The following is a 13,603-nucleotide window of genomic DNA, read 5'->3' as shown; positions in this document are numbered from 1 at the left end:
ATAGTAAATGAAATGATGTGCCCAAATGTTACTAGAAGATCAGTATTACGTGTTTGCGCATGTTCTTTATATTATTCTCACAATGTAGTCACTTTTAAACCTCTTGACAGGTGGTCCTGATTTTTATCTTTTTTTAACGAAATAAAATTGAATTAAAATCCATGTTTTTAATGGCCCTTCCCCTAGTGTCAACGTATATAAAAGAAAAATTATTAATATTCCTCTTACAAGGATCTTAACGTATATTCTTATTGCCCCACCCCCCTCCCTTACTCATGGAGAGCGGGGTCGGGGTCCTATCACGGTCGGGCTTGCTTGGTCTTGCCCTTTTCTTTCTCTCCTTTTTTTATTTTGTTTTTTATTATTTATTTATTATTTTATTTTTTTTTTTTAGCGTATCATCAACTCACGTCCCTAAAAGGAAAATTTCCTGTGAGGACGTTAAGGACCCTAGATTCTGACCCACAAAGCTAACCGAGACTAGTTGAAGCTGTATCAATGTGCCTTGCCAGCAGGTTGTTAATTACCAGTAATTTTTTAGTTTTTACGTCATTGGTCATTGTTTATTTACATTCTCATTCATTTCACTGAAGAAGGGCGTGGCCCGAAAGTCTTTGAAAATTGGTGTTTACTGTGTTTTTTCTAATTATTCAGTAATTTTTAATGAGTTGGGGCATTCTAACCAATCACAGGGTCTGTTTCATTAAAACGTCAACTTGATTGAATTACAATTATGATTCTTGTTGAAAAAAAAGGAATTTCCTTTTAAAATGTGGTGGATATTGATAAGTATGTCAGTGGAGGAGGCTGGAGGTTGTGCCAGTTTAAATATGTCAAATAATTTTAGGTTTGAAGTAAATTATGGTCACATAAGTTCTCTTTAACATTATTTTATGAAGCTGAAACAGCTTTTTTTTCCCCTTCCTCTAAAAGGTAAGATGGTTCAGGAAGGTGACAAAATGGAAGAGCGCTGGTTCTGTGCGATGCTTAGTTCTCGAGATAGGTGTGACCACATCAACACGGTGGCCTAGTGGTAAGGCGTTCGCCCAGTGAGCGGGAGGTCGTAGGTTCGAACCCCAGCTGGGTCATACCTAAGACTTTAAAATTGAAGTGGCTGCTCCGCATGGCATCTGGCATTATGGGTTTAGTGCTAGCCCGGTTGGTCCGGAGTCAGAATAATGTGACTGGAAGAGACAAGAAGCCTGTGCTGCGACTTATGTCTTGTGTGTGGTGCAACGTTAAATGTCAAAGCAGCACCACCCTGAAATAACCCTTCGTGGTCGACTGGGCGTTAAGCAAACAAACAACAAAAACAACAACAATTTATATTTGCGTTATCAAAGATCTTTCCTGTTCAAATCAGTGTCATTGCCCAGTTCTGTGTGCTATGGTTGTTTGACTTACTTGACAAGTTGAGATAAAGAATTACATTTTATTTTTGAGAAGCAAAGAAAGCGTAGAGAAGTATGTTTCTGTCCTGCAAGACTTTATGACCAATGACTTTTCCCTTGGAAAAATATGAAGATGTCTGCTTTTTCGTCTGCTTTAAAGGTTGGGAGATTTTACAGCGCACACGGCAAAATGCAAGTTGTGTTGGACAAGAATGTTGTTATTCTTCTTTCTTCGATGAACCTTAGATTTGTTCTTGGCCATATTTTCAAGCTGTGCATATTATATGACGAGAAAAACAGGTTTAAACACATTCGTTAAGGAACGATGATCATTTGCTCTGGAACTGCAATGCAGTTTGCTAAAACAAAAAAAAAATGGCTCAGTATACGGGAACAGGCTAGTGTGTCATATTTTTTTTAATGGGTTTGGAAGAACTGCTCCTAATTTACATAGCACTCCGGCCCTGTTCTTTTTTTGTCACCCCAAAACCGTTATTTGTTTTGGGCAGCATTAACAGGGCAACGAAGGCGAGTTGTGTGCAAGCATTTGCTTTTCTTGTTTTTGATCAAACTATAGCTGTTTACCATCTAGGTTTTAGCACTGAGAAACTATTGCTTAACTTTTCACATTAGCATGCTTTGTAGAGACAGGCCAAACCTTACTACATATTGACTGCTTTTCAGTGTTGCTGCCTTAGTTTCAGTCTCAAATCTTGACTAGATATTATTTTGATAACGTTTCATATGATATGCTTTTTTTTTATAGACTGCAACTATGACGCTGAAAGACTTAGAACAAATTCACCAAGGCATGGACAGCCACACTAAAAAATTCGGCTGACAAGGGGGAAGAACGTGTGCTGACAACCCATGCCAGGGTTATGCTGCACGGGGAAAAGGTCACGCCCTCTGCCAGTGATCCTGACACCTGAAGTCCAGGAAGCCGTGCACAGCCTTGTTGACTTTCGTCAAGCAGGAATGGTTGCATCGAGTAACCTTTTGTGTTTGCCTTAAACAGCAAGGTAATAATAGTGCATGGCATTCAATTAGAACCTTTTCTTTCTCATTTGTTTTTGTGGGAGGGGAGGGGGGGTAAATAACATACAAATAGACAAATGAGTGCAATTTGCACTACATGACACCTGAAGAACATGGGAAAATATATATCAATAAGCAAGGATAACATAGTAGGCTATAGAGCTTCATAGGTAAGCACGCTTTTCCTATTCTTTTTAACTTTCTGAGCATTTAATCCAAACATGACGGTGTGTATGGTTTTTGAATAACAGAATGATAAAATATAAGATGAAATCATATTTGGATCGATAGCAGATTTGTTTAATTTTAATGACATTTTTCAGATTTTAAGCCTCCAAAATTTCAATCAATTTGATCAAAAGAAAAATGAGGGCGTGACAGAACCTGCATTAACTTTCACTAAAATGCGGATATTACATTATCAAAGACACTTATTAAAAAAGATTTTTTTTATCTGGGGATATTATCTGGCAGAACTTATATGGACAGTTTCATGAAGATCAGCCCCACATTTTCCTCGGAATGCATCTACACACACACACCTACACACACATAGCTGCCAACTGCTATGCTTTTGGCGTAGCATGCTATGTTTTAAGAGCAATTTCTACTCGAATCTAACGATTGCTATGCTGAAACAAATAATGACAAGCATGCAACAGTGCCCTCATTTTGCGAGATACTGATTTCTGCCTTCCACTCTGTGTGGCTGTCACAAAATGGGTAATCGTCTATACTGAAAGGTATAACAAAATGGCTTGACCTTATTTTAAACGGGTTCCTTACTCCTCTGTAATTTAGTACCTTCTTTTGAAGGGTTCAAATGGCTACATCAGAGGATCGGATGCCCTTCGTGTAACAGTGGACGAAGTAGCCGAGAAAATACAACACCCGGAAAGGCTACGCAGCACCAACCTCCATAAAGAAATCGCAACAACAGCCCAAGTGTTGGGACTAAATGACCAGGACTTCGAGGTCTTGTGCCAATGGATGGGCCACACAGAGGCGGTCCACCTTCGGCACTACCGACAAAATTTCCAGGGTCATCAGGTGACGCGGATGGCTCCTCTTCTATTTGCAATGGAAGAGGGGTCAGTCCCTCAACAGAAGGGAACAGCCCTGAAGGACATGACCTTCAGCCGAAACATTGGTAGGTACTCCTTATAATAAAAACTTGACCAAAAGAGTTATTGCAACCGATTTCACACCCAAATTAAAGCACTAATTCATGTGTATAGAACAGCACAATGATTGGGATTTTGAATGTTGCTTTCTTTAAAAGTTATGAGGCTTTATCTTCTGAGCTGAAAAAAAATATTGGTCCCTTTCATTTGTGTTAAGCGATCTCGACTGTAATTAAATACAGTCTTATTCTCTTAGACATCGACATATATACAAATGATCTTCATTGCTTTTAAATGCTTGATTAGACGTAAGACAAACAAGTATGGCCGGGAGGGAGGTTGTTTACATGATGGGAGCAACAGTTTGTTTACAAAACATCTCAAAAGTTTGATATTCACAGATTTGAAACCTGTCAGTTTGTCTTTTGTGTCAAATTCACAGTCTTCGGTCTTACTGTGTTTGACTTTTATTATTTTTTTCTTTCTTAAGAGTCGCAATACCTGAATGAGCGAGCTATTGCGATGGAGGAGGAGGTGGGAGGTTCAGTGTTTACATTTTCAACCGCACTGTGTTTATGAGGCTCAGATTTTTTTTCGCAGTCCTTTTTCGTTTTGCAAAGTTTGGCTTGAAACCATTGCACACATCAGCCAATCAAAAAAAGGTCACCTATGTTTGGGTCATACCCCAAAACACTCATAGTGAAAAATGTTTTGCCAATTCCCATGGGGATTCCTTACCTTAAAAGAATCTCTTTTTTTTTTTTTACAAAATATGGTGGGTGTTGATTTTATCAGGCTAGTCACTGAGTGAGGTTTGTGGAATCCTCCTTTTAAGACCTACAAAACCCTGAGAACATCAGGTCTTAAAATGGGGTAAACTTACAGCTCTAGGTTATTGACAGAATATAATAGAAAACATGGATTTGAACATGTCTGATCGGGGGTTGGAGGTCTTAGGGAGGGAGTCTTCTATGGGGTAAGGTTGGGTTAGGGATGGGCGGGGGTTACAAAGGCCAGTCGTGTGTGAGCATTTACTTTTTGTTTAACTGTCATTTTCCACCATGTTTGTGTTATTCTGTTATTCATTATAAATATTCATATTTCAGGTGACTCTGAAAGAAACAAAGACAACGAAGAAGGGGAAATCAGACAAGAGGAAGGTGGGTATTTATCTGAATCAGATAAAACAACGTGACTTCAATAATGTTTTAGATGACTAAACCTGCATTGCACAAAAATAGATTGATATCAAAGATGTATTAACATTACATCAGAAGTGTAAATGCTATCTTTTTAGTTTGATATGAATCAGTTTTATGATTGAACCAATTTGCCCTCAAACAAATTTGAACATACACATCGTTGTTTTTCTTTTTGTTCAAAGCTAACCAAACCCCAAAAGGCCAGAATTAATACTTGTTACATCTGCTGAACAGAACAGACTTAAGATTTGCATTTGGCACACACATTGTTTGTCCTGCTGTGATTTTTTTTATCAGTCTATTGATTCTCAGATCAGTCTTCTTTTTTAATGTCATGAAAGTAACAGTCATCAAAGTCAACAGTTAAAAGTATGCATGTATTAGCAGTGGTATTTATGTGATAGACATTGGTACCCTTTCTGGACCTTCTACAAAGTAGCTCAGTGAAGTGCAGTTTCTTTCTTTCTTTCTTTATTTGGTGTTAAACGTCGTTTTCAACCATTCAAGGTTATATCGCGACGGGGAAAGGGTGGGGAGATGGGATAGGGGAAAGGGGGGAGATGGGATAGAGCCACTTGTCAATTGTTTCTTGTTCACAAAAGCACTAATAAAAAATTGCTCCAGGGGTTTGCAACGTAGGACAATATATGACCTTACTGGGAGAATGCAAGTTTCCAGTACAAAGGACTTAACATTTCTTACATACTGCTTGACTAAAATCTTTACAAAAATTGACTATATTCTATACAAGAAACACTTAACAAGGGTAAAAGGAGAAACAGAAGCGTTAGTGGCCTCTTACGACATGCAGGGGCGGACCTAGTTATGGATAAGGGGGGGATTCCAAATTGGAGCAGGGGTCCAGAGGCCGCTCAGGCCCCGGTGGGGTCCAGGGGCAGAGCCCTGGTGGGGGGTCTGGGGGGCTATGCCCCCCAGATGCTGACGGAATTTTATTTGTTTAGGTCAATCGGAGGCCTCTCCTGGAAGATAACAAGGTATCTATTCAGTAAATATTAAAAAAAAAAAAACCCGGATGGGGGGGGGTTCCGGGCACCCAGGAACCCCCCCCCCCCCCCCCTAGGTCTGCCCCTGACATGCTGGGTAGCATCGGGTAAATTCTTTCTCGTCCCAACCAATATGGGACTCCCTCTAACCCGCGGGGGGTAGTGAAGTGCAGTTGATTTGGACATAAGAATATATAATTGCAATGAAGTGATATGAAGAAGATGCATGGCCAAACTTTAAAAAAAACACTGATTTCATAACTCCTAAACATTTGTTTGATTTCTGAGTATGTATGTGTGGTTTCAATCTTCTGTTGTCAAAATGTTGTTCAAAGGCAATGTAAAATTGATATTGTAAAGTGAATAACTTTTGAATGACTTGATTAAGAATATTCCTCTGCCCAATTGTATTCTCAAAATCTAACACACTGGAATCTATCAAAAAATCTGGTCTTAAAAAGGAAGGAGTCTTAAAATAAATGTGTTAATTTATTGAGGTCTGAAAAATGAAAGTCTCACATGTTGAACATTTTTTTCTTCTACAGTTGATGATGCAGACCCAGTACCAGCAGTAGCAGGAAAATCCAACGAACGTATGTACTGCCTTGATAATAATAACAAATGGCCATGCATACTACTCGCACAATATGCACCCCCACCCCCCCCAAAAAAAAACACCAGAATTAATTGGTATGTGTCCTGCAAGGAGCTAAACCAGATCATAAGTGGTCATGGAAAGCACTTGTGCACCATTGTGCCAGTACTGATTTTTAGACTACATTGCAAAAGATAGTACAGGGGTACCTGCGATTGACTTGCCAGAAGTGTCCTTAAATTGAAGGTGGCCTGTCATGTTGACGGGTAATTTTGGTAGGGATAATAGACAAATGGACAACAGAAAGCGTCAGCACACTCTGGTTCACGTAAACTATCAGTTTCTGAAAAGACATTGCCAGGTTTTTTACGCACAGTACAAACACCCTTTCATTTAAACACTCACCGCTTGCGAACATCCTAAGCACCCTCCGTAAAGAGCTAGCATTTTTTTAAATTTTATTTTTGCATGGCCTGCAGGATTGTCTAGTACCAAAATCAGACGCTTTTTGGCGCTAGTACTAAAATCTAAATAATAAATTATTGTAACACAAGCATTCATTAATCCTAAAAGATTTTTTTTTCACCAAAAAAAGATCAGTACAACTCGAAGTTTTGAAAAATTGACAAAAAGGGAGTCCGGAAGCATGTCACGCAAAGAAGTGTTTCCCGAAGCAGACGAATTTTTTGCATTGAACTTGCTTCTTTGAAGCCAAACTCCACCGATAAGTTTGTGTGACTCGCAGTCGTTGTTGCATTTTAGATTCAGAGTTATACAATAACGGTCTAATGCAGATAAAGCGAGTCGCATTGAAATCACAAACTGACGACTAGATTTGTGAAAAAAAAAAGGAAAGTTGATCACACCCCGGGGTCCACGATGGCTCAGGCGTTAGATAAACCATGCAAAAATAAATTCATTGAAAATTGCTGGCTCTTTACGTAAGGCACCTCAGATATTCTCAAGCGGTGAGTGTTCAAACAAAAGGGTGTTTGTACTGTGTGTCTTTGATGGTTTGCGGGAGGCTTACTGTGCCTTAAAAGGGATGTGGTCTCTCATCGGAGAGATTGGAACTCACCACTTTGTGCACACATCACACACACTCACTATTTAATTATGTGATTTCATACATGCACTGATACACTGAGCACAAAAAAGTTAAGGATATTTTTTTCAGTGGTATACCCCAGATGTTAAACAGCAGTTATTTGGTCAGAAATATACGTGTATTTGAAAATCAGTCTTTCTTCTGCTCAAAAATGTGTTTCTGGAATCTGAGCAATATCTGGGTATGATGTCACTGGTCCGTGACCACATCTACTCTCAAAAATTGTGCTTTTTGATGGCTTGATTCACTTTCAACCGTTGAAACAGTGACTTAAACTGAATGATATTTTACATTTTTTACATTCGAAAGTTTATTTGGTGTCTTGCCTAATGATTCATACAAATTTCGTTCAAATCTGTCGCGCTGTCAGGCTGATCTAGTGTGTAAAAGAGAGCGACCACAAAACTGAAAAACAGCAAAAAATCAATGGTTTTTATGGTGTTTTTGCTGGGTAGCTGCAGGCTCTCCAAATTTCACAGAACTTAACTGTTTGTGCTCAGTGCACATACAGCAGACTTGTGCTCTTCAATCTCTTTGTTTGTTTGTTTGCTTAATGCCCAGTCCACCACAAAGGGTTATGTATCGATTGGACATTGGATTTCCCTTCTTTGAGCCATGTGACGTCAGAGGCATACAAAACTTCATATTTTGGCGTTTCAGGTTGACCGAAACTTCAAAGGAACTACAAAACACACGTCATGTGCATGTGTGTGTGCTGTTCAATGTCAAAACAACAACAAAGTCAGTACATGACGTGTGTTTTATAGTTCCTTGGAAGTTTCGGTCAACCTGAAACGCCAAAATATGAAGCTTATGTGTTTGCTTGCATGTGTGTGTGTGCTCGTTCAATCGTTAAAACAACAACAAAGTCAGTACCTGAAAGGAATTCGATCGATACATAAATGTTATTTGCGTTTTTGACCAAAATATGATATTTTACACAGATCTCGACAGTCATTGTTCACCTCGACCGCTAGCGCGGTCTCGGAGAACAATGACTGTCTCGATCTGTGTAAAATGTCATATTTTGGTCAAAAACGCAAATAACGTATAATATCAGGGCGGTTGCTCTTCAGTGCAATGCACCATAAAAGAGGAGTCACACTACACAAATTCTAACCTGTCTTTGATGCAATTCATGGTCTCATTGATTTTTGGGTTGTTCTTGTTGATTATTTTATTTTATCATATTCGTTCCATTTCCTTGTATTATATACACACCCCACAAACTAATATTTAAATCCAACCAACATGTTTTTGTTTTTTTTACCTTTCTAATGCCCTCCAGCAAGAAATAGTGGACAGCGAGCTTTTCTTGCTTCCAAATTTATATTAATGAGCTAATTATAACATTTAATCATCATCAAAAACCTTGTCAATGCTTTCAATGTGTGTGTGATTCAGAAGTCGTTAGGTAATCTGGCAGTCATTAAAACAAGGTAGGGGTCAAATTAAAAGTTGCCACAGCGCTCCAAAAACTCAATAATGTTTGTTGCGTTTTGACAAAACGTGATCCAGATTCACTGAAGGGGGCCGGGGACTGAAAATAACCATTTTTTCATCTGTTGGGAGTCGTTTAGCTCTGTTAGCTGTATCATTCTGTCTTTGAAGGCCTGGGAAATATGTATTTTTGTCAGTATTGTTTTATTTTTTGTATTTTGTACGTTATTTTCTCCATGGAAGGTGTGATTTTTGGGGTGCTCATTTTTTGTAGTCTTTAGCATGTACAACAAAGGCATTTTGAGGAACAGCTGTCAATTTCTGTTTCAGGGAACTACAGCAAGTTCTTGAGAGAAGAAGAGAAGGCCGTGACAAAGCTTTTTCAAGCTTCCATTTTGGGAGGAAAGCTTCCAGGAAAGAAACAAATTTAGTTGGGCATTGCAAGCAGCCAAATACTGGAAGGGAGATCCTGGACCCAAATTAAAGATAAAGTGGCATATGAAAAGAAAAAACACCTGAAGCACATGTACTAAATTTAACTGTTACTTCCTACTGTAATATTAATTCCATTTCCCGCAGTTTCCTGTCACTTTGATGGAAGTTAAAAGAAATATTTTTGTCGACAAGCAAAGTGGTTCCCCCCCCAACACCCACCCGGTCATACACCTTTTTTTTTTTTTCGTAAAGCACTTTGTTTTTGCTCCCACCCATGCAGTTGGAAAACCTTTTCAAATCTCTTGTGTTGTTTTTAACTTTTGCTCTAAAAATTTGGTATGACACAAATTTTGATTAATTAGAAAAAAAAACAGTAAACACCAAGTTACAAAGACTTTTGGGCCACGCCCTTCTTCAGTGAAATGAATGTAAGCAAACAATGACGTAAATATTTGATGTGAAAATTGATTCGGATTATCACTTGATTATGTTTCATGATTTTTTTCTGGTTTACCTTGTTTCTTTTTGGTGTAAATATGTGGACGTCTGCACTGACAGATGTCATGACAGCTGTCCTTTGTATGAGATTTTCTGGGTTGTGGATAACTCCCATTGATCATGACTTTTGTATGGACCATTGTAACTGTATTTGCTCTGTCCAGTAGGAAAACGTTTTCAAGTCTTCTTGTGTTGTCTTCTTGTGTTGTTTTAAACTTTTGCTCTAAAAATGTGGTTCCCATTGAACACCTCAGTACAGATTATGGTTTGCAAAATATATGTTGCTTACTTGATTCTTGAGAATTGTGTTTGTTTTCGCTCCCCCCGCGGGTTAGGGGGAGTCCCATATTGGTTGGGACGAGAAAGAATTTACCCGATGCTCCCCAGCATGTCGTAAGAGGCCACTAACGGATTCTGTTTCTCCTTTTACCCTTGTTAAGTGTTTCTTGTATAGAATATAGTCAATTTTTGTAAAGATTTTAGTCAAGCAGTATGTAAGAAATGTTAAGTCCTTTGTACTGGAAACTTGCATTCTCCAGGTCCCAGTAAGGTAATATATTGTACTACGTTGCAAGCCCCGGGAGAAAATTTTTTATTAGTGCTTTTGTGAACAAGAAACAATTGACAAGTGGCTCTATCCCATCTCTCCCCTTCCCCCTCCGCGATATAACCTTCGTGGTTGAAAACGACGTAAAACACCAAATAAAGAAAGAAAGTTTGATTTCGCCAAGTGAGGGTGTGTGACTGTGGCTGTGAGTGTGTTTGTGACAGTAAATTCAACACTATGAGTGACAAAGAACTGACGACTGTGTGTGGCAGGGAATAGGACACTTTGTGTCATTCGCCTGTAAGTGTGATCAATATATTTTGTAACCATCAAAAACAATTTCCCCTGAAATCAACACATCAACCTTTGCCGGATGCCGCTTTTGACTACACACGCCCGACGATGCGGGTTTGTCTGAACCCATACATTTGAAAGAGGGTTTTTACCGTTTATTTCTCTAATGACGATGCGGGTTTGTCTGAACCCATACATTTGAAAGAGGGTTTTTACCGTTTATTTCTCTAACGACGGGGTGGGTTCAGGGAAACCCACAGCGCTACTTCAGTGGGTGCATCGAGTTTCTCCCTTCACCGACTTCTTGCAGGGGAGCGAGAGGGGGAGGGAGAGACTGAGAGAGACTGAGAGACTAAGAAAGAGAGAGAGAGAGAGAGACTAAGAAAGAGAGAGAGAGAGAGAGACTAAGAAAGAGAGAGAGAGACTAAGAAAGAGAGAGAGAGAGACTAAGAAAGAGAGAGAGGGAGACTAAGAAAGAGAGAGAGACTAAGAAAAGAGAGAGAGAGAGAGAGACTAAGAAAGAGAGAGAGAGACTAAGAAAGAGAGAGAGACTAAGAAAGAGAGAGAGAGACTAAGAAAGAGACTAAGAAAGAGAGAGAGAGACTAAGAAAGAGAGAGAGAGACTGAGAAAGAGAGAGAGGGAGACTAAGAAAGAGAGAGAGGGAGACTAAGAAAGAGAGAGAGACTAAGAAAGAGAGAGAGAGAGAGAGAGACTGAGACTAAGAAAGAGAGAGAGAGACTAAGAAAGAGAGAGAGAGAGGAGACTAAGAAAGAGAGACTAAGAAAGAGAGAGACTAAGAAAGAGAGAGAGAGACTAAGAAAGAGAGAGACTAAGAAAGAGAGAGAGAGACTAAGAAAGAGAGAGAGAGACTAAGAAAGAGAGAGAGAGACTAAGAAAGAGAGACTAAGAAAGAGAGAGAGGGAGAGACTAAGAAAGAGAGAGAGAGACTAAGAAAGAGAGAGAGAGAGAGAGAGACTAAGAAAGAGAGAGAGAGAGAGAGACTAAGAAAGAGAGAGACAAAGAAAGAGAGAGAGACTAAGAAAGAGAGAGAGAGACTAAGAAAGAGACTAAGAAAGAGAGAGAGAGACTAAGAAAGAGAGAGAGAGAGACTGAGAAAGAGAGAGAGGGAGACTAAGAAAGAGAGAGAGGGAGACTAAGAAAGAGAGAGAGAGACTAAGAGAGAGAGAGACTAAGAGAGAGAGAGAGGGAGACTAAGAAAGAGAGAGAGACTAAGAGAGAGAGAGAGACTAAGAAGAAAGAGAGAGAGAGAGACTAAGAAGAGAGAGAGAGACACAGACAGAGACAGATAGACAGACAGTCAGATAGACGGATAGGCGGATAGACAGATAGACAGACAGACAGAGCAACTGACAACAGACATACAGACAGAGAGATACGGACAGACAGACAGAGAGACAGACAGTCTCTTGGAGAAACAGGCAGACAGACACTGTTCCGCCGCTCTGGTAATTATGGGTGTAGCAGAACCCGGCCTGCGCCGTCGGCAGAGGGATAGTTACAATCACTACTACTCTTTAAAAGTATGGGTTGTGTGAACCCGCGCCATCGGTAGTGTTTATGTAAATTATCATAATCAATTAATTTTAATGTTTTGTCATGTACACACTACAAATTTGCAGACAGATAGCAAATTAGGTGTGTGAGAGATACTTAAAATTTCAAAACGATACCTTTAATGGTTCCAGAGTTACAATGATTTTAGTGTGTCTCTGGGTACAGGTGAACCCAGGAAGCACGGCAAAGGTTAACTTAACAAGTAGAAAAAATGACACCTGAAAATGGCATTCAATGGTTACTTACTCTCTCTCTCTCTCTCTCTCTCTCTCTCTCTCTCTCTCTCTCTCTCTCTCTCTCTCTCTCTCTCTCTCTCCTGAAAACAAACATCAAACAAACATTGAGGAACCAAAGCTAAATAGCGTTTTAAAGTATAAGCTCAAGAGGATACTTCCTACTGTGATATTAATTACTAGTGTGTTTTTGTGAGGGTGCTTTAACGTTTCAGTTATAGGGAGTAGCACACGTTTGTGATATGATCCGTGCATGTCTTAAACATGTAATGGCAGTGCATATTAGCAGATCTGCATTTTCAACCATCAAGTTATTCACGGATGGTAGTCGTCCGATGTTGGAATATAGCGTGTTCGTTTCTTGTGTTTTTAGTCTCTCGTTTGTTTTCTTAGTGTGATCAAGCAAACGCAAACAATCCTTGAATCTTTTAAAGCACGATAAAAAGATCAAGTATCTATCCTCATATCAAACAGACAATGAAGTAAGGCGTCCGCCCCGTGATCGGGAGGTCGTGGGTTCGAACCCCGCCGGGTCATACCTAAGACTTTAAAATTGGCAATCTAGTGTCTGCTCCGCCTTGCGTCTGGCATTATGGGTTTAGTGCTAGGACTGGTTGGTCCGCTGTCAGAATAATGTGACTGGGTGAGACATGAAGCCTGTGCTGCGACTTCTGTCTTGTGTGTGGCGCACGTTATATGTCAAAGCAGCACCGCCCTGATATGGCCCTTCGTGGTCGGCTGGGCGTTAAGCAAACAAACAAACAAAAATTCAACATCAAAGAATACAATCTCTAGCTGCTCACGCTAGCTTTGCGAAATAAAGTGTTGGTTTGGTTACCAACACCCCATCCAGCCATTTAATTTTAAACAAAACAAACACACATTTTAAAAGATTGAAAATTATTCAGATTAACTTTTTTTAAATAAAGTTTTGGTTTTGGTTTAAACATTCTGACACGACCTTAATTCATGCTAACAAACATTTTAGGTTAATTAAAAAAATTTTTTTTTTTATATATATATATATTTTTTTTATTTTTTTTTTTTTAACTAAGCTTTGGTTTTGTAACGAAAATCCGGCCTAAACCTAAAGTCTTTTCATGCAAAAAAAAAAAAAA

The 13,603-nt window shown here is 39.3% G+C and overlaps 1 protein-coding gene across 1 annotated transcript; it reads left to right on the top strand.

Moving 5' to 3' along the window:
• The first annotated feature begins 2,367 nt into the window (after positions 1-2,367).
• LOC138956435 (uncharacterized) lies at positions 2,368-10,556 on the top strand. The gene is made up of 5 exons (XM_070327795.1): positions 2,368-2,413; positions 3,246-3,579; positions 4,660-4,713; positions 6,305-6,352; positions 9,233-10,556. Exons 2-5 carry the CDS (start codon positions 3,420-3,422, stop codon positions 9,331-9,333), a joined length of 363 nt encoding a protein of 120 aa, XP_070183896.1. The 5' UTR covers positions 2,368-2,413; positions 3,246-3,419; the 3' UTR covers positions 9,334-10,556.
• Positions 10,557-13,603: the final 3,047 nt, after the last annotated feature.

This window comes from Littorina saxatilis, unplaced genomic scaffold (genome assembly GCF_037325665.1).
Source record: "Littorina saxatilis isolate snail1 unplaced genomic scaffold, US_GU_Lsax_2.0 scaffold_2251, whole genome shotgun sequence".
Classification (NCBI taxonomy): domain Eukaryota; kingdom Metazoa; phylum Mollusca; class Gastropoda; order Littorinimorpha; family Littorinidae; genus Littorina; species Littorina saxatilis.
The sequence above is the reverse complement of the archived record's forward strand: the minus strand, read 5'-3'. Positions and strand labels throughout refer to the sequence as shown.

Coding starts and splice junctions, on each gene's coding strand:
- LOC138956435 (XM_070327795.1), top strand. CDS start 3,420: ATGGGCCACACAGAGGCGGTCCACCTTCGGCACTACCGACAAAATTTC. Junction 4,714..6,304: donor GGAAATCAGACAAGAGGAAG/GTGGGTATTTAT, acceptor TTTCTTCTACAG/TTGATGATGCAGACCCAGTA. Junction 6,353..9,232: donor AGCAGGAAAATCCAACGAAC/GTATGTACTGCC, acceptor TTTCTGTTTCAG/GGAACTACAGCAAGTTCTTG.